The sequence below is a fragment of the Cetorhinus maximus genome, chromosome 5 (assembly GCF_964194155.1).
Source record: "Cetorhinus maximus chromosome 5, sCetMax3.hap1.1, whole genome shotgun sequence".
Taxonomy (NCBI): Eukaryota; Metazoa; Chordata; class Chondrichthyes; order Lamniformes; family Cetorhinidae; genus Cetorhinus; species Cetorhinus maximus.
The window spans coordinates 117,917,036-117,944,732 of record NC_135883.1 but is presented as its reverse complement, the minus strand read 5'-3'; the positions used below and the strand labels follow the sequence as shown (position 1 = coordinate 117,944,732).

General features: G+C 43.5%; 1 protein-coding gene across 6 annotated transcripts in view; it reads right to left on the bottom strand.

The window, feature by feature from the left end:
- ahi1 (Abelson helper integration site 1) overlaps positions 1-27,697 on the bottom strand; it is a 301,212-nt gene that overhangs the window by 159,509 nt on the left and 114,006 nt on the right. For all 6 annotated transcript variants that reach the window (XR_013576639.1, XM_078542364.1, XM_078542368.1 and 3 more), the window contains exon 17: positions 25,570-25,710. Coding sequence is in view for 5 of the 6 variants with exons in the window: in XM_078542364.1 (XP_078398490.1) it covers positions 25,570-25,710 (141 nt within the window). In the remaining variant the exon portion in view is untranslated. The remainder of the gene's footprint in view (positions 1-25,569; positions 25,711-27,697) is intronic.

Genomic DNA, 27,697 nt, shown 5'->3' with positions numbered 1-27,697 from the left:
GCAGCTGCAGCTTTGCTTTGGTGTAGACTCTACACTTCACTGAATTAAGAAAACCAAAGGGAGATGATAGTCAGTTAGTTCTGCATTTCAAGTAGCATAAATACTAACTTCACTATTCACCATACGCAATACAGGTGGGGCTCCATCTCAGTTTGAACTGAGAGGGGAAAAGCAGCTGGACGGTTTGCTCTAGCTTGCAGCTGGTGCAATAAATCCACAGTGGTCCTCACAGGGCCTTGTGGCAGAATGCAATGAGCAGAGTTAGTTTGGGAAAGCTGTGCGAAGGCAGTTGGATATCTGCAGTAGCCCAAGCAAGGAGCTGAGGCACCGACAGTCGTGAGGTCTGTTTAGTCAAAAAAGCTGATGGAAGGGCCCCCATAGAGTCTTACCTCTGAGGTTAGCCTTAACACTTAGAAGAATTAAAGTGAATTCCAGAGGGCTATGGCATTCCCTTGCATTTGCCCCCAGGAAAAGTGAATGAAGCTACAAGATTTCGTAAGAAGAAACTATTGGGGGTTGGGGGCGGGGGGGCGGAGGGGCAGTAATTTAAAAAGTAGAACTGAGCTTATAGTATAGGCCTTTATAATGCTTAATAGAGCTTACTTTGCTTAATTCTTTTTGATTTATATATAAGTTTGTGTGTTTGTTTAAAAACATGAAATCGTGTGGTGTAGTTCTGTCAGTTAATTGTCAGGTGTTTGATTTCTTATTTAAACGTTACTGGTCCCTAACAGGGTCGTAACAGGTCACAATCAGATCAGCTACATCACGTCACCGAATGGTGGAGCAGGCTCGAGAGGCTGCATGAACTACTCCTGCTCCTAGTTTCTATGATCTTTGACCTTATGAGAAAACTCCTGTCTCAGTCTATTGTGGGCTAATTGATAAAAATCAATTAATATGATTAGTCAACAACTTGATTATGATTGTATTATGAAATTATCAGAATCGCAGAAGGTGAATCAATGGACCTTGGTCTTTTTTCAACCAGCCATTATGATGTTCTTTGTTCCTAAATCCGACTGGCTTATCTTAACTTCTAGTCCAGGACAGAGCCTGCTTTTTGCGGCCCTTGTTGAAACTGCCTTACCTTCTAAAACTGACTTATCTTCCTCTGTTCCTTTCTTCCTGTGCTCACAGGAAGTGGGGGAAACATCCCTCTAACTACCTAAGTACCTTAACTAATTTGGAGCCCTCAACCATTCTAAAAATAAATGGCTTGAATTTGATATTTTTCCCAGAACTATCATACTATTCAGATGAAGGTAGTCATCGCCACTTGCAAGTACCAGGACACTCCAGTCCAAGCAGAATTTCACAACATGCTTCTGTATAATTCCCTCTGGTATAAGTCAAAGCAAATCTTTCCACATACTGTAAGATGATTTTGAATTAATTTTAAAAAGTGTTCCTCAGATAAGCTTTATATTCAAATGGTCATCAAATCACTTCATTTTTTAGGGGGGTGGGGGGAGGTGGTGGGGGGTGGGCAGGGAAAGGAAATTTTTCCCAGAGAGGATTAATTAATTTCTGCGGAGGTGCACTTGCAGAAGGTGCCAGGGATAATATTTTTGCTGGGTTCTGGCAGGGCCTTTCATCTGCTATTATTCTTCTCTCTTAGGCAATCCCTCATGATCGAGGATGACTCACTTTCACTCCAGTTTCATGGGTTCTGAGATTATTGATAAGTCCAATGCACAATCTGTACATGTGAGGCAGGTGGTGCTTGAAGGGTTGGGTAGATAGGTTGTTTGGGAGTTTGTGTGCTCCTTCCAATCCCTCGATTTTTGCCTCTATACGTTCCCGGTGAAGGATGCTGCTGTTGGACTGCCTTTCTTGCCACTAGATTTGGAGGATCTTGCAAAGGCACCGGTGCTATTACTTCTCCAGTGCTTTGAGGTGCTTGCTATAGGTTGTCAAAGTCACCAAAGCATTTGGATGTATGGGGATCACTGCTGCCTGGTAGACCATGGCTTTAAGCCTTGGGTTTGAGATCCTGGTTCTCAAATACTTTTTTGCAATGGCCGAAGTTTGAGTTGGCACATTGGATCTGATGATGAATTTTGTTGCCAATCTCTGCCTTTGTCGAGAGGAGGCTCCCAAGTTATGGAAAATGGTCCATATTTTCCAGGATCTTGCAGTTGGTCTTAATCCATGGGGGGAAGGTGTGTGCTCTGGAAACTGTTTAGAAGAAGTCCTTAGTTTTCTAGGTGTTTAGCGAAAGGCCCATTTTCTCATATAGTTTTGGAGAAGGAGTCGACAATGATCTAGAGCTCAGTTTCTGAGTGAGCGCACAAACAAGCATCACTTGCATACAGAAGCTCTATGACTGAGGTTACACTGGTTTTGGATTGAAGGCAGCATAGACTGAAAAGTTTCCCGTCTGTTCTGTAGATTATTTCCATGCCACTGGGTCATTTGCTAGAGGTGGGATACGGTACTGCAGTGAGGAAAATGGAGAAGAGAATTGGTTCAATGAAAAAGCCATGCTCCTTCTACTATTGGAGCAGCATGGCACCCCTGCTGAATCCTGACAGATATGGGTTGCTCAACCCAAGTGCACAAAGGACCTATTTCCTCAATTTGGGATGAAGTCTAGGCCTCTTTGCTGAGCAGTGTTTAGATTCCATTATAAAACAGTTGCACTATTGGAAACTCTAAGCCAGAATCTTTTATTGCAGATGTCAACTAACAATCTTCCTTAATCACCTCTCCACTGCCCTCCCTTTCCCTAGCCCACTATAAAAGGTTCCTTCTTGCCCTAACCCTGAATTCACATCTTTCTCTAGTTTCTCTTCTATACCTACAGACCTTCTCTGAGCTTATCATGTCACACTTCATGCTCTCTAAACCTTATTCATACTAAACTGCTGATCACCTAACTTCCTTTTTCTGTGTTTTTTTAAGGTGACATTATTAATGGTTCTCTTCTCCTTCAAATCTGCCAACATCGACCCTTTCCTCAAAGGATCAATCTTTGGACCCTCCATCTTTGCAAATTATTGCCCCATCTCCAGCCTCCATTTCCTCTCTGAAGCCCTTGAACATGTTGACACCTCCCAAATCTGTGCCCCTCCAATCAGCTTACTGCCCCGTTATAGAACTGACTCTCACCAAAGTCAGAAATAATATCCCAGCTGACTGAGTAAACTGTCTCTCCTTATCCTATCTGTAGCCTTTGATATGTTGATTATGAAATTCTGCTCCAATATCTTTCAAGTGTCATTTGGCTGGGGGGGACTTTACTTACCTGATTCTACTCTTATCTTATGCAAATCACTTGCAATGGCTTCTCGTCTTGCTCCTGCACCATTACCACTGGTGTCCCCCAAGGGTCTATCCTTGATCCCCTCCTTTTTCTCATCTAGATGCTTCCTCTTAGCAACATCATTCAAAATTATGGTGTCAGTTTCCACATATGCGCTGATGATACCCAGATCTTCCTCTCTTGAACCCTTTCAGACTGCTTATCCAACATCTAATATTGGTTGAACAGGAGTTTCCTCCAATTCAATATTGAAAAAACAGAAGCCACTGCCTTCAGTCCATGCCACAAGCTCTATTCCCTTACCACAGAATCCATCCCTCTCCCTACCAAATGTCTGAAGCTGAAAGATACTGTTTGCAACCTTGGTGCCATAGTTGACTTCTTGATGAGCTTTCTACCACATATCCACACCATCTCTAAGGTCACCTGTACCTACCTTTGGAACATCGCCTGCCTTGGGGCTTTTCGAAGCTCATTCAATGCTGAAGCCCTCCATGCCTTTCTTATCTCTAGGCTTAACGATTCCAATACAATCCTGGCCAGCTTTCCAGGTTCTATCATTGGCAAACTTTGGGTCATTAAAAACTCTGCTGTCCGTGTACTAACTCATACCAAGCCCTGTTCACCCACCCTCCCTGTACTCACTATCCTACATGGAGCTGTTGCTTGACTGGGAGCCAATTTTAAAATTCTCATCCATATTTTCAAATCCCTCCATGCCCTTGTTTGTCCCTCCCTATTTTTGTAATCTCCTTCAGCCCTACAGCCCCCTAGACCTCTGTGCTCTGCCAATTCTGGCAACTTGTGCATCCAGATTTCAATCCTTCCATCATTGGTGGCTGTGTCTTTACTTCCCTAAGCTCTGGAATTCCTTCCGTAAATCTGTCCACCTCTCCTCCCTCTTTAAAATCTCTCTCTTTAACCAAGCTTTTGGCCTTCTAAGCTTAATACCTCATTATGGGGCTCGGTGCCAAATTTTGTTCATAATTCTCCTGTAAAGTGCTATGGGATGCTTTATTACATTATCAGTGTTATTTAAATGCAAGTTGCTGTTGCAGTAAAATATTGTCCCAACATGGTCTCTTGTAATTCCTACTTTTATGTCAATTTAAACCACATTCTAATTTCTGCAGCAACTTGATACAACTGAGTGGCTTGCTAGGCCATTTCAGAGGGCAATTAAGAGTCAATCACATTGCTCATGGTCTGGAGTCACATGTAAGCCAGACCGGGTATGGATGGTAGATTTCTTTCCCTGAAGGACATTAGTGAACCAGATGGGTTTGAGAGATAATTTGGTAGCTTCATGGTTTTTTTATACCAGATTTATTAATTAATTGAATTTAAATTCCGCCAGCTGCCACAGTGGGATTTGAGCATGTGTTGCTAGATTACTAGACCAGTAACATTAGGTCTTCACTGCCATTCCCAATAACTCATCAACTTCCTCGGAGCTAAAACTCTCCATAAACATAACTGGACCAGTGATATACAAGAGAAAGTCCGAGGCTGGGAATTCTGCAGCAAGTAACTCACTTCCTGATTCCCCAAAGCCTGTTCACCATCTACAAGGCACAAGTCAAGAATGTGTTGGAATATTCTTTACTTGGCTGGATGAGTGCAGCTCTAACAGCACTCAAGAAGCTCAACACCATCCAAGATAAAGGAGCCTGCTTGACTGCCACCCCATCCCTCCAGACTATCACTCCCTCTGTCACTGATGCTCAGTGGCAACAGTATGCACCCATACACAAGATGCGCTGCAGAAACGCACCAAGGCATATTTGATAGCACAATCCAAACCCCAACCTCTACCACCTAGAATGACAAGGGCAGATGTATGGGAACACCACCATCTTCATGTTGTCTCCAGCCCACACAGCATCCTGACTTGGAACCATAATTGCTGTAACTTCACAGGCACTGCATCAAAATCCAGGAACTTCATCCCTAACAACACTGTGGGTGTACCTACACAAAATGGACTGCCACTCGCCACCACCTTCTCAAGGGCATTTCGGGATGGGTAACAAATGCTGGCCTTGCCAGGGATAATCACATCTCAGGAAAGAAGAAAACAAGAGTTTACTTGGTGGATGGGGAAATACTCCTCTTTGAGCAAGGTGCTTAATTCTCTATTTTTCTAAGATATACTTGTGACAATCAATTCAATTTCACGCAGCTGCGACCATGCACATGAGGAAGTCTGCTGCAGTTAAGTTTTAAATAATCCAGATTGCACCTGCGTTTATGTGTATGCATCAAAAAGAGCTGAACTGTATAATTTTGAACAATCTGACAATGTTTTTCACTGTCTAATAAATGGATTGGTAACACTAAAAACAAACAGACTGCTGAATCTCCCTTGATTATGAAATACAGCATTAAACACAAATCTGATCAAATACTTCTGTTACAAGAAAATAAACTTTCAACATTTTGAAAAATTGTTTGGTTGATACTGTTTGGAATTTTTTCCCTATTCCACTGGGGAAATTATTTTTCCAGACAGCAGTCCTTCCAATGTAGCCTCTGGAATTTCCCAAACCCAATTCTACTGCATCATAGGGGAGAATTCTCCCCCCGTCAGGAGGGTTGTGCGGGTGCGCCATCCAGCGTGACGTGCACCCGGAAGTGCTGAGCACTCCCTGTGCGGGCCGGAAGGGGGGTGGGTCCCTGAGTTGGGGCCCGAGCTCTTTTGCGCATGCGTGCGAAAGAGCACAGAAATCTCCCAGAGGTGCCTCAAGGAGATTAGGTTAAGTTTGAAAAATCTAAACGAAGAGAAGAAAAAATTTTAAGACATGTCCCCTCATGTGACAGTGTCACAGGAGCTGGAACATGTCAATGAATTTCTATTCAATTTTTAAACACTTCATGAAACCTCATCCCACCCATGAATGAGGTTCCATGAAAAATGCGAAGGCCGCCTGGGCTCTTTGTCTGCCCGCCAACCTTAAGGTTGGACGGGCAGCTCAGTTTATTCGTTTTTAAATGGACTTAATAAGCCTTTAACAATTCAGCGGGCGCGCAGCCAAACTGAAAATCTAAGTGGCGTCACCCTGCGTCATTTTACGCCTCAGTGAGTGGGCCCCGCCCCCCCCGAGCCGAAAATTCTGGCCATAGATTCACTTTCAGGCAAGTGCTCATCCATTCATTGCTCAGCAGACTGAGCAAAATTATAAAATGCACAAGACAGGCTTTTCGTTCCATCAAATCTATGTCAGTATTTATCTCTGCACGAACCAACTAGTCCAACCCAATTCTCCTGTTTACTTACCATGCTTTTCAATACTTCTCTTTGTCAGGCAAATATCTTCCTTTTAAAAATGTAGTTATGTACTCTGTTTTTGAAACAGGGGAGGCAGTGGCGCAGTGGTATTGTCACTGGACTAGTATTCCAGAGACCCAGGGTAATATTCTGGGGAGCTGGGTTCGAATCCCACCATGGCAGATGGGGAAATTTGAATCCAATAAAAATCTGGAATTAAGAGTCTGATTATGACCATTGCCGATTGTTGTAAAAACCTATCTAGTTCACTAATATCCTTAGGAAATCTGCCATCCTTACCTGGTCGGGCCTATATGTGACTCTTAAAGGCCCTCTGAACAAGGGCATTTAGGGATGGGCAATAAATGCTGGCCTAGCCAACGACACCCACATCCCATGAACAAATATATTTTAAAAAATTTCCATCTTCAGTAATTGGGTAAAAAAACAAGTTCAATGGTGAAGCCAATAACCATAAAACTTTAAACTGTAAAGTCATAAAGCTAGTAAAATATTAAAAACACAATGAGAGAAAGCATACTGGCTACTGGAATGAGCAGTAGGCCAAGAAGGAGCTTTGTATTTGGATGTGGATGTTCAATCAAAGAATGAAGGCTGTGGCTCTGTGATCTATATTTCTTCCTCATTCGTTTATCCCCTATATATAGTCACAAGTACACTAGTACAAAACATTGCCAGCTAGCATGAATGAGAGCTAGCTTTGGTCTTCTTTATGTTTATGTTCTTTATGTTTAGCGTGAGAAATTCACGCCTCATCCAGGACCGAATATCAGACAAGTAAGCTGACAATACAGAGGTACTGGGTTGGAGGCTGAGGGTGGGTTATTATGAATGTTATCGGAGAGGTAAATCTGATGTCATCAGCTTACACGTCGAACTGGATACCATGGCTTTGCATGATGCTGCCATGGGGCAGCACGAGTTAAGGAAGAGGAGCAGACCAAGGATAGGAAGGTTTTATCAGTTCTTTTCTATTTTCAGATACAGGGGCAAGGCATAGCACATATAGAACAAGCCACAAGACGAGTAGCTAGTCTTACTTTGAACCACAAAAGACATCTTGGGCCCAATTTAACTGAGTAAGTGAATGGGTTGAGTGAATTAAAATTGGGCCTCTAGATGTGTTATGCTCCTCTCTTTGTTCCAAAATATCAGGGTGGAGAGAAGTCTTACTTTGTATTTTTTTAGCCTTTTTATTTAAAGAGGTCCGTCTACAGTGATAACTAAGAAAACCAGAACTCCTGCTCCACGTCTGAAAAACTTGCAAACTCTGCTGCAAAATACTGCTAAGGATTTCAAACACAGAAAATTCAATTTTGAGTAAATTAAATAATTGGGAATTATGTATTTTGTGTTACTAGGTATATAATTATAATAATGACAAACTAACACATATTCTTAGAAACGTGGTCACAACCAATGTTTCCATATGACAACCCGGTAGGTGCCTTGGAGACCACTCACAAGTTGCCCCATTGGAAATAACATGCATGTGTGGCTGTGCAAAGACTTAAAGATAACACACTTTGAAATAAACAAGCAGCAAACAACAAAAAAAATTAGAGGGAACACTGTTCATGACTGCTATCCCTATTCAGATACATTGGTTTGAATAAAACACCATGGGGAGAATATTAATCTCCAAAACAACTGGATTTAGGTTGGGTGGCCTGTAAAAGTGTAAAAAATCTGAAATCCATCCACAACTATCCATTTTCGGTTTTAACAAGGGCATGGGCAAGCAACCCATTTCCAGGAGGCAGACTGGCAATTTAAATATTATTATGAGGCTACATGCCCCGAATTAACCACCATTTTAAACCTAACCCAGTCTGGCTGCATTTCCCAAGCCTCAGGAAACCCACTGACTAAAGAGAGGTGAGGACTTTTGGATCCAGGAGAAAGTAATTTTCCATTTAGCTTCTGGATCCAGATTCTCTGCTTCACCTATACCACACAATGGCACACCTAGACCTTTCCAATCTTCCCTCAGCAATCTTTCAACTCTCATCCTGAGGTCTTCCATCTCTCCCCCATCAAATTCCTGAGGCCTCTGATCGACTCCTCCCCTATCCACGAGGTCTCCGGTCCCCTTCACCCAGGAGGCCTCTGATCCCCTCTCCTTCAACAAGCCTCCAATCTCCCCACCCTCCATCACCACTGACCCTTCAGATCTGCCGAGGCCCTTCTACTACGACTACCACCATTTCCCACACCACATCCCCCGAAGTCCTTCCGCTCTTCCCTCAATACAGCCTTCTGATTTCCTCAGACCTCCGATCCCTTGCTCCCTCTTTTCCCCATCCCACTGTGGCATGGTGCTGATGGCCAACCCACTCAACAGCTAACCAATCGCTCAACCTGGATGGTGGCAGTCAGAAAACAAACAGAACATGTTAATCAAACCCCGCTGCTATATTTGGCAGGACCTGAGGGAAACCTTTTCTTCTTGGGTTCCCGACCTCAAAATAACTGATCAACAGGTTAATAGTCTGGTTAAAACTTTACTTGAAGGGTAAGAGTCACTGACATCTGTTTAAGTAATCTGCCTTTCCCACAAATCACCTGTGTGCCAACAGCAACATATACTTACATTATGCTTTTAATGTAGATGGCCAAGGTGCTTCCCAGAGACAATAGAAAAAAATAGACAGCAAGCCTAAGGATAATATATTAGATGGGGTGACCAAAGGTTTGGTGAAAAAGGTGAGTTTTAAGGAGGAAGAAAAAGAGAAAAGAGGGGGAGTTCAAAGAGAAAGAATGAGAGGGGAAAACATAAGAACCAAGTTTAGGAGAATGGAAAGATGAGGCAAAAGAGATGGAAGTGTGAGGGAAGGGGAAAGATAGGGTAATGAAGGATTTGACAGCTCACATTTTGGTTCATGGGCATTTTGATTTTATGCTGTAGGGTCTTGCATTTTTATATAATCAGATGTGTCCACTCACTGGCTTTGAAATGGGTGAATGCACATATCCATCCTACTTCAAAAGATTGACAAACCTGGCCTACATTACATGTTCAATGGTGCAGTGGGGCTTGAACCTACATTGCCTGAATCCATCTACCAGTCATGTTGAAAATATATGAATACTACTCCATCAAGTGGTAGCTTTACAGATAGACTTGAGATCAGTAGCTTTGAGGTTTATGTAACTGGCAATCTGACTAGGGAAACATTCCTAGAAGTGATCTGAGGATAGGTGATTTAAAAAATACATTTATTAATTAACTATTTGGAAATGGCCAACCTTTTGGCTACATTATGCTCACCAATTTATACTGAAATAGATCTAATGCTTACAACAATTCAAGATAGGGTTGCAATCCCTGATTGGATCTAATCCTTAAATTTGGCCACATAACATCTACTTTAGTTTACAAATATGCATCTGCATAAGCATATCAGAGAATCTTACAGAGGATCTCAGTCATTTTGCCTATCATGTCTGTGCTGGGTCTTTGAAAGAGCTATCCAATTAGTGACACTTCTCCACTCTCAAAATTTCCAATTTTCTATTGAAATTTGCTATTAAATACGTTTCCACCACCCCTTCAGGCAGTGCAATCCCCAGATCATAACAACTCACTAAGTAAAAAAGAAACATCTAGGGGCAGAATTTTGCCCTCTTCGGGCAGGTGCGGCGGGCAGGCCCAGGAGGGGTCACGAAGCCGACCACCGCCTGCGATCAGGCCCCGACTGCGATTTCACAATTAACGGCCAGCCAGCGTGAAATGCTGCTGCAGTGCTGCCGGGGTGAAGGCGGGAGGAGCACGAGCGCTAAAGTTTGTGCATGCGTGCGGGTGCACGCAATAAAACCTCCCTGAGGCACAGAGCTGCCTCATGGAGCTGAAGATTTTGAACCATAAAATAAAGATATTTAAAATCATGAAAACATGTCCCCTCATGTGACTCTATCACATAAGCAGGGGCATGTTAAATAGGAGTGTAAAAAGTTATTCATTTTCTTTCAAGAGTCACTGGTTGAAACTTCATCCCGCTCGTGGATGAGGTTTCGCCAAAAATGCAAAGGCCGCTTGGTTTTCGCCCGCCCGCCAACTGAACGGTTGGATGGGCAGCGAAAGATTATACTCAATTAATTGATTAAGGGCCTTAATAGGCCACTTAATTGTTAGCAGGCGTGCTGCTGACTCCCACACGTGCCCACCGATTGAAATATCGCACAAGTGCGCAATGATGTCCGGATGCTCACCCGACATCATTGCGCATCATTTTACGTTTGTTCGGGTTGAGCGCATGCCCACCCAATGAGAGAAAAATTCTGCCCTAAGTATTTTCTCAGCATTAATACTTTACTGCTTCATGGGATACAGGCATTGCTGGCAAGGCCAGCATGCACTGTCTATCCCTAACTGCCCTCAAGAAGCAGATGGTGAACCGCCTTCTGGAACCACTGCAGTCTTTGTGGCTTAGTTACACCCAAGAGATGCTAAGGAGGGAGTTCAAGGATTTTAACCCAGCAACATGGTCGAAGGAACAGCAATATTGTTCCAAGTCAGGATAGTGTGCGACTTGGATTGGAACTTGTAGGTGATGGTGTTCTCTTGCACATGCTACCCTCGTCCTTCTAGGAGGTAGAGGTGACAGTGTTTTGTAAGGTGCTGCTGAAGGTGCCTCAGCAAGTTTCTGGAATGCATCTTGTAGGTGGTATGCACTGTTACTGCTCTGCACCAGTGGTGGAGGAAATGATTATTTAAGGTGTGGATGGAGTGGCAATCAAGTGGGCTGCTTTGTCCTGGTTGGTGTCAAGCTTCTTGTGTTGACAGCTGCACTCAGCCAGGCAATGGGGAGTATTCCATCACACTCCTTACTTATACCTTGTCAATGGTGGACAGGCTTTGGGCAGACAGGAGGTGAATCATTCGCTGCAGAATTCCCAGCCCCTGATCTGCAGCAAGTAACCCCAAACTGATGAAAGAAAAGCAGAAAAAATTGGAACCACTTCTGAGAACTTTGGATGTTTATATACACAAAACAGTAACTTTTGCACTGTCCAGGCACAAACCATCTAGTTTTCTTCCAAGTCTTTAAGAGCAGCACCCAAGAGTCAATCATTTATTCTGGGATAAAAACAGAAAATGCTGGAAAAATTCAGCAGGTCTGGCAGCATCGGTGGAGAAAGAAGCAGAGTTAATGTTTCGAGTCTGTATGACGACTCTTCAGAGCTAAAGAGAAGTAGAAATGTGATGGATTTTACACTGTTTAAGAGGGGGTGGAACAGGTGGAGCAAATAGGTCAGGGGTAGGTGGGAGCTCAGGGGAGATTGACAAAGAAGTCATGGACACAAGACAAAGGGAGTGTTAATGGTAGTATTAAAGACTAAAGAATGTATTGATTATGGCCTAAAGGTAAAATAACAGAATGCTAATAGCAGAACATGGGTCAGCGCTCTGTGAAAGCACAACACAAACAAGTGATAATGGCCCTGGGGGCAGAGTTGGGGAAAAAGGATTAAAAAAGAATAAAAAATAAAAACAATTAAAAAAATAAAAAATTGATGAGATGTTGAAATGGCAAGCTTGCGGACTGAGCGAAGGTGGTCCACAAAGCAGGCACCCAGTATGTGTTTAGTCTCCCCAATGTAGAGGAGACTGGATTAGGAACAGCGAATACGGGAGACCAAATTGAAGGAGGTGCAAGCAAAGTGTTGCTTCACCCAAAGGAATGTTTGAGCCCTTGGATGGTGAGGAGGGAGGAGATAAAGGGGCAGGTGTTGCACCTTCTCTGATTGCATGAAAAGGAGACATTGGAGTGTTGGGGGTGATGGAGGAGTGCACCAGGTGCCGGGTGGGGGGGCAGTGAAGGGAAGATGTGTTCGGTGGTGGCATCGTGCTGGATTTGGTGGAAATGGCAGAGGATGATCCTTTGCATGTGGAGGCTGGTGGGGTGAAAAGTGAGGACGAGGAGGACCCTATCATGGCTTAGGGAGGGAGGGGAGGGGGTGAGGGCAGAGTTGCGGGAGATGGGTCGAACATGGTTGTGGCCCTGTCAGCCACAGTGGGGGGAACCCTCGGTTGGGGAAAAAGAAAGAGATGTCAGAAGCACCGTTTTGAAAGGTAGCATCATCTGACCAGATGCAACTGAGCGAAGAAACTCAGAGAATGGGATGGAGTCCTTCGAGGAAGCAGAGTGTGAGGAGCCATATTCAAGGGTAGCTGCGGGAGTTGCTGGGCTTCTAATGAATATTGGTAGACAGTCTATTACCACAAATGGAGACAGAGGGGTCAAGGAAGAGGAGGGAAGTGTCAGAGATGGGCCATGTGAACTTGAGAGAGAGGTGGAAATTGGAAGCAAAATTAATGAAGCTTTCCAAGTCCAGATGAGAGCATGAAGTGTCACTGATACAGTCATCAATGTATCAAAAAAAGTTGTGGGAGGGGGCCCAGAGGAGGACTAGAACAAGGAATGGTTGGCAGGGCCCTCAACTATGTCCAATCCATCAATGCACCTTTGCCCTCACCCCATTCCCTCCCTCCGAGAACCATGATAGGGTCCACCTTGCCCTCACTTTTCACCCCACCAGCCTCCGCATCCAAAGGATCATCCTCTGACATCTCTGCCAACTCCAACATGATGCCACCAACGAACACATCCTCCCCAAACCCCCCCCACCCTCAGCATTCTGTAGGCACCGTTCCCTCCGTGACGTCCTGGTCCACTCCTCCATCAGCCCCAATTCCTAATCTCCTTCCCAAGGTACCATCCCATGCAATCACAGAAGGTGCAACACCTGCCCCTTTACCTCCTCCCTCCTTACCGTCCAAGGCCCCAAACATTCCTTTCAGGTAAAGCAACGCTTGCACCTCCTTCAATTTGGTTTACCGTATTCACTACTCCCAATGTGGTCTCCTCTACATTGGGGAGATTAAACTCAGACCGGGTGACCACTTTGCCCAGTCCTCAAGAATGATCTTGACCTTCCTGTCGCTTGCCATTTCAACACACCACCTTTCTCTCATACCCACATGTCCATCCTTGGCCTGCTGCAATGTTCCAGCGAAGCCCAACTTAAACTGGAGTAAAAGTACCTCATCTTCCGATTAGGCACTTTACAGCCTTCCGGGCTTAACATTGAGTTCAACAGCTTCAGACCATAACTCTCTCCTCTATCTTTATCCCTTTTTTAATCCAATTTTTACTTTAAAAAATTTTAAAATTTATTTATTCATTTTTAATTTTTTAAGCCTCTATTCTTTTATCCTTTTTCCCCAACCACCCTCCTTCACATCCCAAAGGCCATCTGTCACTTGTTTTTATGTTGTGCTTTCAGAGAGCACTAACTCTTGTTCTGCTATTAACATTCTGCTATCTTACCTTTATGCCACTATCAACACCTTCTTTAGTCTACCATTAACACTCCCTTTCTCTTGTGCCCATGACATCTTCATCAAATCTCTCCTGAGCTCCCATCTATCCCTGGCCTTATATTTTGCTCCACCTGTTTGATCCCCTCTCAAATAGTATAAAATCCATCACATTTCTGTTTCTCTTTAGCTCTGAAGAGTCGTCATACAGACCCGAAACTTTAACTCTGTTCCTTTCTCCACAGATGCTGTTAGACCTGCTGAGGTTTTCTAGCATTTTCTGTTTTTATTTCAGATTTCCAGCATCCACAGTATCTATCCTAGGATACTGCTGGGCAATTGAGGAGGTTTGGCAGCCCTAACTAAACATAATGTTTCTGAGTACAACAAAATACGCTGCTTCTAGAAGGATATTCTGAAATCACGGCTCTAGGGTTGGTTAACCCCCCCCAAAGGGCCCCTACATCTCCCTAGTTATGCAAGGTGGGGCACAACACTGCATGAACAGTATACATAATACTCCTAGAAGCACTTCCTGCTTCTGCTCAATCCACCACCTGAACTATAAGTCTGTTTCTATGCAGAACTGAAACCTGGGCTCTCTCAGCAGCTGCAGGAATCAAACTTTGCCATCTTTGTAGACAGAATAACCATTATGATTAGCTAATGATTAGTCACCACAAACTCCTGTTCTGAAAAGGCTCCATTTTTCAAAGCTGTGCATCAAGGGAAGCCAGCAAAAATTGGGCGAGGTACTGGGGGGAATACATATTATTAAATACAGAATTTTTAAAAAATTAAGCTGGTGTCAATGCTTGTAAGCTGCATCCCTGTTTATACCCTGAAAAAGTTGTGATAGGCCACCTTCTTGAACCAATTATACAACCATTGAGTGGCTTACTGCAGGGGAAATTAAGAACCTCTCCCTCTCTTGCTGTTTACATATCAGCCAGGCCAGGTCGAAGAGTCACGCGGACTCGAAACGTTAACTGTGCTCCTCTCCACAGATGCTGCCAGACCTGCTGAGTTTTTCCAGGTATTTTTGTTTTTGTTTTGAAGGATGGGGTTCCCTTCTCTGAAGGACATTGGCGAGCCATTTGTCTTTTTGCAACTATCCAGTAGCTTACATGGTCAGTTTTTTCTGGTGTCAGACCACACATCGCCAGATTTATTGAATTCATTTTCAGTGTTTGATATCCTATAGAACTGTTTATGTTTAAAACAAAAAATTACAAATTGGGTCTCCTGTCCCATAACAGTCACCCCATCCATCCCTTACTTCCTAATTCATTCTGGCTCATCTGATTAGTCTTCCATTTCTTCTTCTCTGTATGACTGTATCAAATGGCCATCAGTGAAAACAAGGAACTTAAGCCTCAACATTTAAACCAGAGACTCTGGGTAATTGTGCTCAAATCATCTCAAGAACCTAACAGCACAAAAGAGCGCATAAAAAGGACTAGACTGTTCAGTTCACTAAGCTTGCCATTTGGTCAGCCTTAAGGTTTTAGAACTTTTTTATTCTCAAATGCATGCTGTTTTCCATACCCATTGACTTATCCTAGTCAGCTCAGTTAATTCTACACCTGTGGTCCATCAAACCCAAATTTTCTTTTGTTCTATGCAGCCTACTCATTTAAGTAGATGGGACCTTCACGTTTCTCTGCGCAGCTACTCACGTGCTGTAATTTAAAAGGGTCAATTTGTGCTTGACCTGCACTGGAACTTCCAGACTACTGCAGCTTGGGTACCACAGCACTGTTTGCTCTAAATAGTATATTTCACGTTTGCATGTTCTGTTATGTTCATATTTACTGCATTACCTTTTAAATGGCTTACTTCTTAGTTCAAATTTTATTCATCCTCTCAAGAGTTCCCTATCTACCCTGTTATTAAACTTCTTTATTTTAAATATCTTAATAAAGTCACCTCTTAACTCAAAGTGTTCCACAGGGAAGACACGAGCAACATGTCCGGTGCAAATAAGAGATAATAAAGGCAAAATATAAAGGCAAAATTAATTACTTTGATATAAATAAGATACAACTCCTAGACAGGCTTAAATTATTCAAAATTTGTCAGTCCAAGCGAGTCACTAAACAAGTGATATGCCAGTGGAAATAGGAAAAATTGAAACATTTTCATAAAGGGTGACAAAACCAACACAAGCAACGACAGATCATTAGTGTCAGGCCAGGGGGGGGGGGGGGGGGGGGGCGGGGGGGGGGGGGGAATGCAGGGGAGGTTGGCATTGACCATACTAACCATATAAATACTATGGCTGGAAGAGCATGTCACAGACTGAGAATTCTGTGGCAAGTAACTCACTTCCTGTCTTCTCAAAGTCTGATCACCAACTACACAGCACAAGTCAGGAGTGTAATGGAACAGTCTCCACTTGTCTGGATGAGTGCAGCTCCAACAACACTTAAGCAGCAGCTTGCTTGACTGGCACCCCATCCATCACCTTAAATCTTCACTTACTCCAACACCAATATACAGTAGCACCAGTGTGTACCATATACAAGATGCATTGCAGTAACTTGCCAAGGTTCCTCTGACAGCACCTTTCAAACCCATGAATTCACCACTCAGAGATAAGGGCAGCAGGCACATGGGATACCACCTTCAGAAAATTCCCCTCTAAGTCACACAGCATCTTGACTTAGAATTATATTGCTGTTCCTTCACTGTCATTGGGTCAACATCCTGGAACTCCTTTCCTAACAGTACTGTGGGTGTACCTACACCACTTGGACTGCAGCGGTTCAAGGAGGCAGCTCACTACTACTTTCTTAAGGGCAATTTTGGATAGACAACAAATTCTGGCTATGCCAATGACGCTTACATCCCAAGGATGGATGAATAATGGACGTGATTATCAGGAACAAATGAGGATTATCAATGACCTATCACGGTAATTCTTGGAAATAGATAAGAAACTGTCTTAAGGGTAGAAGAAAGGTGCTTCGTAGAGCAGCCATGTCAGGATTGGGGATGGGAGGCCGGGGGAGGGGACGGGTGAAGTAGTAGGGAGTGGGAAGAGAGTTCCGAATAAGGTTCCCAGGGATTAACACTGGGATGGCTTCTGTTTCTAATTTGTATCAAAGACTTGGATTAAGAAACAAAGTGGACAAATTTGCAACAGGATAGTTAAATTGTAGGAATTAAAACAGAAAGACGTGCATGTGAGCAAACGAACAGCACTTAATTTAATGTTAACAAGTGTAAATTATTTTGCGTAGTCAGGAAAATGGGACACACCCAAACTGCATGAATGATGTTGAAATAATAAAGGAAGAAATTGGAAGAGACTTAGGAGACTCAACATTCAACACAGCCAACCACTGTAGAAAAAATGCCAAACTGTTTGTTTATTATTCTTTCACGGGATGTGGGCTTCGTTGGCTGGGCCAGCATTTATTGCGTATCCCTACTTGCCCTCAAGAAGGTGGTGGTGAGCTGCCTTCTTGAACCACTGCAACCCATTTTCATGTAGGTACACTCACAGTGTTGTTTGGGAGAGTGTTCCAGGATTCTGACCCAGCGACAATGAACCGCTGCATAACCAAAACAGTAGAATGCACGTTTGAAGAAATCATCAAGCCACACAGTGCAATGATCAGACAACACCTTGAGTACTGTGGTCAGCTCTTGGTTGCCAAGAAACAATGGAATTTTTAAAGTTCTGGAGGTAGTGCAGAGAAGTGGTCCAAGACTGAATCCTAACTTCAGACAACTGAGTTATGATGAAAGACTACAGAAGTTTGGTCTTTCAGTTTAGAAAGGAAGAGTCTAAGGTGATCTTAAAGAGGCATACAAAATAGTTATGGGATGGAAAACGTAAATGAAGATGATTAATTGAAATTGAATTGTGAAGGGCAATAAGGGTGCATAGGTTCAAGCAAATAAAAATCAGGGGAGAAAGGGAGTGAAGAGCTTAAAATAATCACTGTCACTAGAGTAGAAGTACTAGGCAAACTAATGGAACTGAAGGTTGACAAGTCCCCTGGACCTGATGGTCTGCATCCTAGGGTCTTAAAGGATGTGGTCGCAGAGATAGTGGATGCATTGGCTGTAATCTTCCAAAATTCCCTAGATCCTGGAAAGGTCCCAGTGGATTGGAAAGCCACAAATGTAACAGCTCTATTCAAAAAGGGAGGCACAAAGCAGGAAGCTATAGGCCAGTTAGCCTAACATCTATCATTGGGAAAATGCTAGAATCCATTATTAAGAAATTAGTAGCAGGACATTTAGAAAATCATAATACAATCAAGCAGAGTCAACATAGTTTTATGAAATGGAAATGATGTTTGACAAATTTATTAGAGTTCTTTGAGGATGTGACAAGCAAGATGGACAACAGGGAACCAAGAGATTTGGATTTCCAAAAGGCATTCAATAAGGTGCAGAAAAAGTTACTGCACAAGGTAAGAACATGTGGTGTTGGGGCAATATATTCACGTGGTCAGAGGGATTGGCCAACTAACAAAAAAAGAGTTGGGATAAGTGCATAATTTTCTGATTGGCAAACTATAACTAGTAGGATGCACAGGGATCAGTGCTGATATCTCAATTATTTACAATCTGTATTTATGACTTGGATGAAGGGACCAAATTGTAGCCAAATTTGCTGACGATACAATGATATGCAGAGAAGCAAGTTGTGAGGAGAATGCAGAGAGTCTGCAAAGGGATATAGATGGATTAAGTGAGTGGGCAAATATTTGCCAGATGGAGTATAATATGGAAAAATGAGGTTATCCATCTCGGTATGAAGAGTAGTAAAGCAAAATATTATTTAAATGGAGACCAACTACAAAATGTTACAGTACTGAGGATCATGTACGTGAATCACAAAAAGTTATCATGTAGGTACAGCAAGTAATTAGAAAGGCAAATGGAAGATGGCTTTCATTGCAAGGGGGATGAAGTATAAAAGTAGGGAAGTGTTGTTACAACTGTACGGGGCATTGGTAAGACTGCACCTAGAGTACTGTATACAGTTTTGGTTTCCTTACTTAAGGAAGGGTGTTATTTGCAGTTCAGAGAAGGTTCACTAGGTTTAGTCCTGGGATGACAGGGCTGCCTTATGAGAAAAGGTTGTGCACTTCAGGCCTATACTTACTGAAGTTTAGAAAAATGAGAGATGATCTTATTGAAACATAAGATTCTGAAGAGGCTTGACAGGATAGATGCTGAGAGGATGTTTCTCATTGTAGAGGAATCTAGGCCTGGTGGAATTATTTCAGAATAAGGGGTCCCCCATTTAAGATGGAAGTGAGGAGGAATGTCTCCTCAGGTCGTGAACCTTTGGAATTCTCTATCCCAGAGAGTAATGGAAGCTGAGATAGATAAATTTTTGAACTATAGGGGAGTCAAGGGATATGGGGAACAGGCAAGCCACAGAGCTGAGGCCAGGATCAGACTAGCAATAGATTTACTGAATGGTGGAATGGGCTCTAGGAACTTACTACTGTTCCTATTTATTATGTTTGTATGCAGCAAATTTTGTGAGCAGTCTTAGAAGGGAAGTCACTGCATGGAATAGAATATTTACCACCCAATACTAATTGCTTTCAAATACAGTATAGCAGCTATTTCTCAGAGTAAAGTAACAATAGGACATGGTAGACTAATGTTTATGGTACCAGAGTATAAATTCAAAGGTCATTAATTCAAAACCCAAACAGCAAATTTTGAATCCGTTTTTAAAAAATGGTAATTTGTGGACTAATATCAGAAAATTACAATGGAAGCTGCAGGATTGTTGGAAAGTCCAAACTAGCTCACTAATTTGCTTCAGGAAAGGGAACCTCTCACCTGTTACTCCACTCCACACTATGTGATAACTTTTAAAGTCCTCAGGGTTAACAAGGGATGGGTAATATATGCTGCATTACCACTGTTTCCCACATCTCAAGAACAAAAAGAAGTGAAATTCAACCTCAGACGCAGCTGCTACTCCACAATTTAACATTTCCTTTTCAAAACCAGTGAACTTTGTCATGGGAAAATGACAATTCTGAATGTATCCACACTCATTTCACAAGGGAGCATTAGTTATTGGAGTGAAAACCTTCATTTTATCAGTATGGGTTGAATTCACACAGTCTGCAGAAGTGAAAGGGCAGTGCTAACCCCATTGCACCACTTAAAGCTTTATTTAGGAGCACAAAGTTTCCACTAAAATGTATAGCATTCTTCCTCCACCCACACGCATACACAGCTTGCCTATTCCCATTTGATTTTTTTTTCCAATCAGCTTAATGACGTACTGACATATATAACAGAAACTGATTTCATTTCCACAGCTGAATCATATTCAAATATGAAATTTATGGGTTGACCTACATTACATTGGTCCTGGAGCTAAACAATGCAAGTCATTCTTACCTAGGAGTTGAGTTTTGAAACTCTAGCTTAATCTTGTGGCCAACTTTATTCTGGTTAATTTATTCAGCAATTCTTTAGCAAAACACTAAGAGCTTCCACGGGAATCCAAGAGCGTACAACTTGTGGTCTTGGAACTGATTAAGAACAATCCTACACAGAATCGATACACAATTCAAACAATACTAATTATGAGAAAATAGGTAGGCTAAAAAGAAATGACCATAAGTTTATACAACTAGATCATCCCAATGTGTTCAGGCATGCCATATTTGTAAAGTAGCTCTGACTAAAAGCAAAACACTGCAGTTGCTAGAAATCTGAATTAAAAACAGAAAATGCTGGAAAATCTCAGCAGGTCTGGCAGCATCTGTGGAAAGAGAAACAGGGTTAATGTTTCGAGTTCATATGATTCTTCTTCAGAGTTAAAGAGAGGTAGAAAAGTGATGGATTTTATACTGTTTAAGAGGGGGTGGAGCAAAATAGAAGGTCTGGGATAGGTGGGAGCTCAGGAGAGATTTGATAAAGATGTCATGGACACAAGACAAAGGGAGTGTTAAAGACTAAAGGAGGTGCTGATAGTGGCATAAAGGTAAGAAGGCAGAACGTTAATAGCAGAACAAGGGTCAGCACTCCATGAAAACACAACATAAAAACAAGTGACAGATGGCCCATGGGGTGGCTGGGGAAACAAAGTGGACTAAAAAAGGGGGATCAAGATGGGGGAGACAGTTTATGATCTTAAGTTGTTGAACTCAATGTTAAGTCCAGGAGGCTGTAAAGTGCCTAATTGCAAGATGAGGTGCTGTTACTTCAGTTTAAGTTGGGCTTCACTGGAACATTGCAGCAGGCCAAGGATGGACATGTGGGCATGGGAGCAAGGTGGTGTGTTGAAATGGCAAGCAATAGGAAGGTTGAGATCATGCATGGGGGCTGAGCGAAGGTGTTCCACAAAGTGGTCACCCAGTCTGTGTTTAGTCTCCACAATGTAGAGACTGCATTGGGAGCAATGAATACTGTGGACCAAATTGAAGGAGGTGCAAGTGAAGCGCTGCTTCATCTGAAAGGAGTGTTTGGGCCCTTGGACAGTGAGGAAGGAGGAGGTAAATGGGCAGGCATTGCACCTTCTGTGATTGCATGATGAGGTAGCGTGGGAAGGGGATGAGAAGTTTGGGGCAATGGAAGAGTGGACCAGGGTGTCACAGAGGGAACTGTCCCTATGGAATGCTGACAGGGGATGGGGGGTTGGGGGTGAGAGGAAGATGTGTTTGGTGGTGGCATCATGCTGGAGTTGGTGGAAATGGTGGAGGCTGGTGGGGTGAAAACTGAGGGCAAGGGGGACCTTATCATGGTTCTAGGAAGGAGGGGAAGGGGTGAGGACAGAGGTGTGGGAGGTGGCTAGGACACAGTTGGGGGCCCTGTGAACCACAGTAGGGTGCTTTGAGGGTGGGGTGGAAATCCCTCAGTTAAGGAAAGGGAAGGTGATGGCATAGTGGTATTGTCGCTGGACCAGCAGGGTAATGCTCTGGAGGGCTGGGTTGGAATGCCACCATGGCTGATGGTGGAATTTGAATTCAATTAAAATCTGGAATTAAAAGTCTAATGAGGGCCATGACCATGAAACCATTGTCGATTGCTGTAAAAACCCATCTGGTTCACTAATGTCCTTTAGGAAAAGAAATCTGATGCTCTTACCTGGTCTGGCCTACATGTGACTCCAGATCCACGGCAACGTGGTTAACTCTGAAAAGCCACTCAGTTGTATCAAACTGCTACAAAGTCAATAAAATGAATGAAACCGGATGGACCATCTGGCATCGAGCTAAGCACCGGAAACGACAATGGCAAACTCAGCTCTGTCTACCCTGCAAAGTCCTCCATACTAACATCTGGGGGCTAGTGCCAAAATTGGGAGAGCTGTCTCACAGGCTAGTCAAGCAACAGCCTGATATAGTCATCCTCACGGAATCATGTCTCAGATAATGTCCCAGACGCCACCACCATCACCACTCCTGGGTATGTCCTGTCCCACCGGCAGGAAAGACCCAGCAGAGGTGGCAGCACATGGTATACAGTCGGGAAGGAGTTGCTCTGGAAGTCCTCAACATTGACTCCAGGCCCACGAAGCCTCATGACATCAGGTCAACCATGGGCAAGGAAACCTCCCGCTGATTACCATGTACCGCCCTCCCTCAGCTGATGAATCACTGCTCCTCCATGTTGAACACCACTTGGAGAAAGCACTGAGGGTGGTAAGGGCGCAGTACGTACTCTGGGTGGGAGACTTCAATGTCCATCACCAAGTGTGGCTCGGTAGCACCACAACTGACCAAGCTGGCCGCGTCCTAAAGGACATAGCTGCTAGACGGGGTCTGCAGCAGGTGATGAGAGAAGCAACAAGAGGGAAAAATATACTTCACTTCATCCTCACCAACCTGCCTGCCGCAGATGTAACTGTTCATGACAGTATTGGTAGGAGTGACCGCCATACAGTCCTTGTGGAGACAAAGTTCGCCTTTCTGATTGAGGATACCCTCCATCGTGCTGTGTGGCAGTACCACCATGCTAAATGGGATAGATTTCGAAGATCTAGAAGCTGAAGACTGGGCATCCATGAGGCGCTGTGGGCCATCAGCAGCAGCAGAATTGTACTCGAACACAATCTGTAACCTCGACCCGGCATATCTCGCACTCTACCATTACCATCAAGCCAGGGGATCAACCCTGGTTCAATGAAGAGTGCAGGAGGGAATGCCAGGAGCAGCAGCAGGCATACCTAAAAATGAGGTGTCAACCTGGTGCAGCTATAACACAGGACTACTTGCATGTCAAACAGCATAAGCAGCAAGTGATAGACAGAGCGAAGCGATCCCACAACCAATGGATCAGATCTAAGCTCTGCAGTCCTACCATATCCAATCGTGAATGGTGGTGGGCAATTAAACAACTCACTTGAGGAGGAGGCTCCACAAATATCCCCATCCTCAGTGATGGGGGAGCCCAGCACATCAATGCAAAAGATAAGCCTCAAGCATTTGCTACAATCTTCAGCCAGAAGTGCCGAGTGGATGGTCCATCTCGGCCTCCTCCGGAAGTCCCCAGCATCACAGATGCCAGTCTTTAGCCAATTCGATTTACTCCACGTGATGTCAAGAAACAACTGCAGACACTGCAGACTACAAAGGCTATGGGCCCTGACAATATTCCAGCAGGAGTACAGAAGACTTGTGCTTCAGAACATGCCATGCCCCTAGCCAAGCTGTTCCAGTGCAGCTACAACACTGGCATCTACCCGGCTATGTGGAAAATTGCCCAGGTATGTCCTGTACACAAAAAGCAGGACAAATCCAACCTGGCCAATTACTGCCCCATCAGTCTACTCTCGATCATCAGTAAAGTAATGGAAGGGGTCATCAACAGTGCTATTAAGCTGCACATGCTTAGCAATAACCCGCACACCGAAGCCCAATTTGGGTTCCGCCAGGGCCACTCAGCTCCTGGCATTATTATAGCCTTGGTTCAAACATGGACTAAACAGCTGAACTCCCGAGGTGAGGTGAGAGTGACTGCCCATCAAGGCCGCATTTGACCGAGTATGGCATCAAGGAGCCCTAGCAAAACTGGAATCAATGGGAACCGGGGGAAAACTCTCTGCTGGTTGGAGTCATACTAACGCAAAGGAAGATGGTTGTGGTGGTTGGAGGTCAGTCAACTCAGCTCCAGGATATCACTGCAGGAATTCCTCAGGGTAGTGTTCTCAACCCAACCATCTTCAGCTGCTTCATCAATGACCTTCCTTCTATCATAAGGCCAAAAGTGGGGGTGTTCGCTGATGATTGCACAATCTTCAGCACCATTCGTGACTCCTCAGATGCTGCATTTGGACATGGACTGCTTCAGTAAGAACTGGACAATATCCAGGCTTGGGCTTACAAGTGGCAAGTAACATTGGTGCCACACAAGTGTCAGGCAAGGACCACCGCCAGCAAGAGAGAATCTAACCATCGCCCCATGATGTTCAATGGCATTACCATCACTGAATCCTCCACTATCAACATCCTAGGGGGCTTACCACTGACCAGAAACTGAACTGGACTAGCCAGATAAATACTGTGGCTACAAGAGTAGGTCAGAGGCTAGGGATCCTGCGATGAGTAACTCACCTCCTGACTCCCCAGAGCCTGTCCACCATCTACAAGGCACAAGTCAGGAGTGTGATGGAATACTCTCCACTTGCCTGAATGAGTGCAGCTCCCACAACACTCAAGAAGCTTGACACCATCTAGGACAAAGCAGCCAGCCTGACTGGCACCACATCCACAAACATCCAATCTCTCCACCACCAACGCACAGTAGCAGCAGTGTGTACCATCTACAAGATGCACTGCAGGAATTCACCAAGGCTCCTTAGACAGCACCTTCCAAACCCACGACCACTACCATCTAGAAGGATGAGGGCAACAGACACATTGGAACACCACCACCTGGAAGCTCCCCTCCAAGTCATTCACCATCCTGACCTGGAAATATATTGCCGTTCCTTCACTGTCGCTGGGTCAAAATCCTGGAACTCCCTTCCTAATAGTACTGTGGGTGTACTTACACCACATGGACTGCAGCGTTTCAAGAAGGCAGCTCACCATCATCTTCTCAAGGGCAACTATGGATGGGCAATAAATGCTGGCCCAGCCAGCAAAGCCCACATCCGTGAATGAATTTATAAAAAAAAGGAAAAAGGGAGACATGTCCGAAGTGCCGTTTTGGAAGGTAGCATCATTGGAAAAGATGCGACGGAGGCAAAGGAACTGGGGGAATGGGATGGTGTCCTTACAGGAAGCAGGGTCTGAGGAGCTGTAGACAAGCTAGCTGTGGGAGTCAGTGGGCTTGTAATGAAAATTGGTAGACTGTCTATCAGCAGAAGTGAAGAGAGATGGACCATGTGAAGGTGAGAGAGAGGTGGAAATTGGAAGGAAAAAAAACAAAAATTTTTTCCAGATCCAGACGAGCATGAAGCAGCACCAATACAGTCATCGATGTACTGGGAAAAGAGCTGTGGGAGGGGCCCTGAGTAGGACTGGAACAAGGAATGTTCCACATACCCCACCAAGATAAAAAACAGGCATAACTGCAGCCCATGCGGGTACCCACGGCCACAGATGGGTTTTTCCAGCTTTTTGTTTTTTTTGTAAAGTAGCTACTTTTTGTACATTATTGAGCACCATGCAAATAGAACACCGGAGTAGAGACTTTAATTAATAATGGTCCTTCCAGACAGTATTTTAATAAGAAACTCACCTTTCTGATCATACATAAAGACAAGTATAGGTTGGTTCGGTCCAAAGGCACAAAAAGCCACCATGTGTTCATGAGGATGAAAGGCTACACCACGGACAGCTGATGTGTAATTAAGATCAGAATACATTGCGACTTGGTCACCTACCAAAAGGAAGGAAAAGAAGGCAAAGACTGAAATTATGGTCAATACTGATAGCCAAAAACAATAAACTGAATAATGATCTTAAGTGATCTTCAAAGACAACAAAACATACAACTAATAACTGAGCCTTAAATCTGATTATTTTAATCAAATAGACCTTGAAGGGGCAAATTAAATTTTAAATGCCATATTGTTTCTGAAAAATAGTTTCAAAGTGACCACATTTAAAAGTCAGAAATGAAAACATGTGAATCTTCATCAATTATTTCCTTGTACTCAGTTACTGAACAATATATTACTCAAAAAATATAAGGAACCAAAGTTCAAAACCTTGTTGTGTCTTAATTCGATGCCTAGGTCATAGCTCAGTGGTCCACTAAGCTTTATTATTGATATTTGCAGTAGTTTCATACAACCTAGTGGCTTGCAAGGTCACTTCAGTGGGCAGTTAATAATCAGCTACATCGATGTCAGTCTGGAGGCCAGACCATATTAGGGACACAGCAACAGTGTGGTTATGTTACTGGTCTGGTAATCAAGAGGCCCGAACTAATGATCCAGTGACATGAGTTTAAATCTCATCGCAGCAACTGGTGAATTTAAGTTCAATTAATTAAAGTCTGGAATAAATGTTAGTGTCAGTAATGGTGACCAGCTTGTTGTAAAATTTCACCTGATTCACTAATGTTCTACGGTAAAGAAATCTGCCATTCTTTCCTGGTCTAGCCTATGTGCGACTCTCAGATCCACAACAATGTGGTTGACAGTTTGAGAATCTGAATTCAAACAGTCGTTTGGTAGTACAGAACTTGAGTATTGCGGGGAAAAAAAGAGACATGTCAAAGCTTTTCAACTTGCACTCATCAGGACACTTCGCAAAGATACCAATATAAGGGGAAAACAACAATTTATACTTTATGTGAAGAGAGTGCTGCTTGGTTGGCAAGTGGATACTGATTGGTAGAGGCGTTGTGATGGTGATTGACAGTTAACTGCCAAACATCGTTTGAAATGAATAATCAGGATCAAGCTGCCTCATTTAAATTTTAAACAATGCTTGGCAGTTAACTATCAGTCACTATTACTGGTGCATTCTCTATGGCAACACCTCTAACAATCAGAATTGACTTGCCAACTAATCAGCACTCCCTTCACATGGTATAAATTGTTGTTTTCCCCTTATATTGGTATTCTTGCGAAGTGCAAGATGAAAAGCTTCGAAATGTCTCTTTTTTCAGCAATTTGAATTCAATTAAAATAAATTAATCCATCTGGAATTGGGTTGCTTTCAGTAAAGCCATCACAAAGCTATTGGATTTTTATAAAACCCAACTGGTTCACTTCTGCCTTTTGGGGAAGGATATCTGCTGTCCTTATCCATGTTTTTTACTTATTCATAGGATGTTGACATCACTAGTAAGACCACATTTATTGACCGTCCTTGAAAAGGTGAGCCGCATCTTGAATACAACCAAGTGGCTTGCTAGGCTATTTCAGGGGACAGTTAAGAGTCAACTACGTTGCTGTGGATCTGAGAGCCCCATTTAGGCCTGAGGGGAAAAATGACAGATTTCCCACATCAAATTTACAGCACAAAAACAGGTCACTTAGACCAACAGATGTTGGGCTTGTGATATCCAGTGGCATGCACACACTAATGGAAAATGAGCAGGGTTCGCATGGAAAAGTGGGAAGCCCAATTACATTCAGTTTCTGCATTGACGTGTAAGCAGTAGAACTTCTGTCTGTCCAACATAACGTGCACAACAGTCTAGGCGTGGAGTCTTTCTCAGCCAGGGCTTCTCAGTTCTGGCCAAGGATGAAACCCAGTGTAGTCATGGCAATCAGAACATCAAGTGAAGAAAGGTGTCTCTGCCTGCACAAGGAAAATCAACTGTGGAGTACTCTTCTGGCAAATTCATACTATAAGTATTACTCCCATGGTCTCTTGAACATTGGTAATATAGGATGGGTGCATCAGGGCTT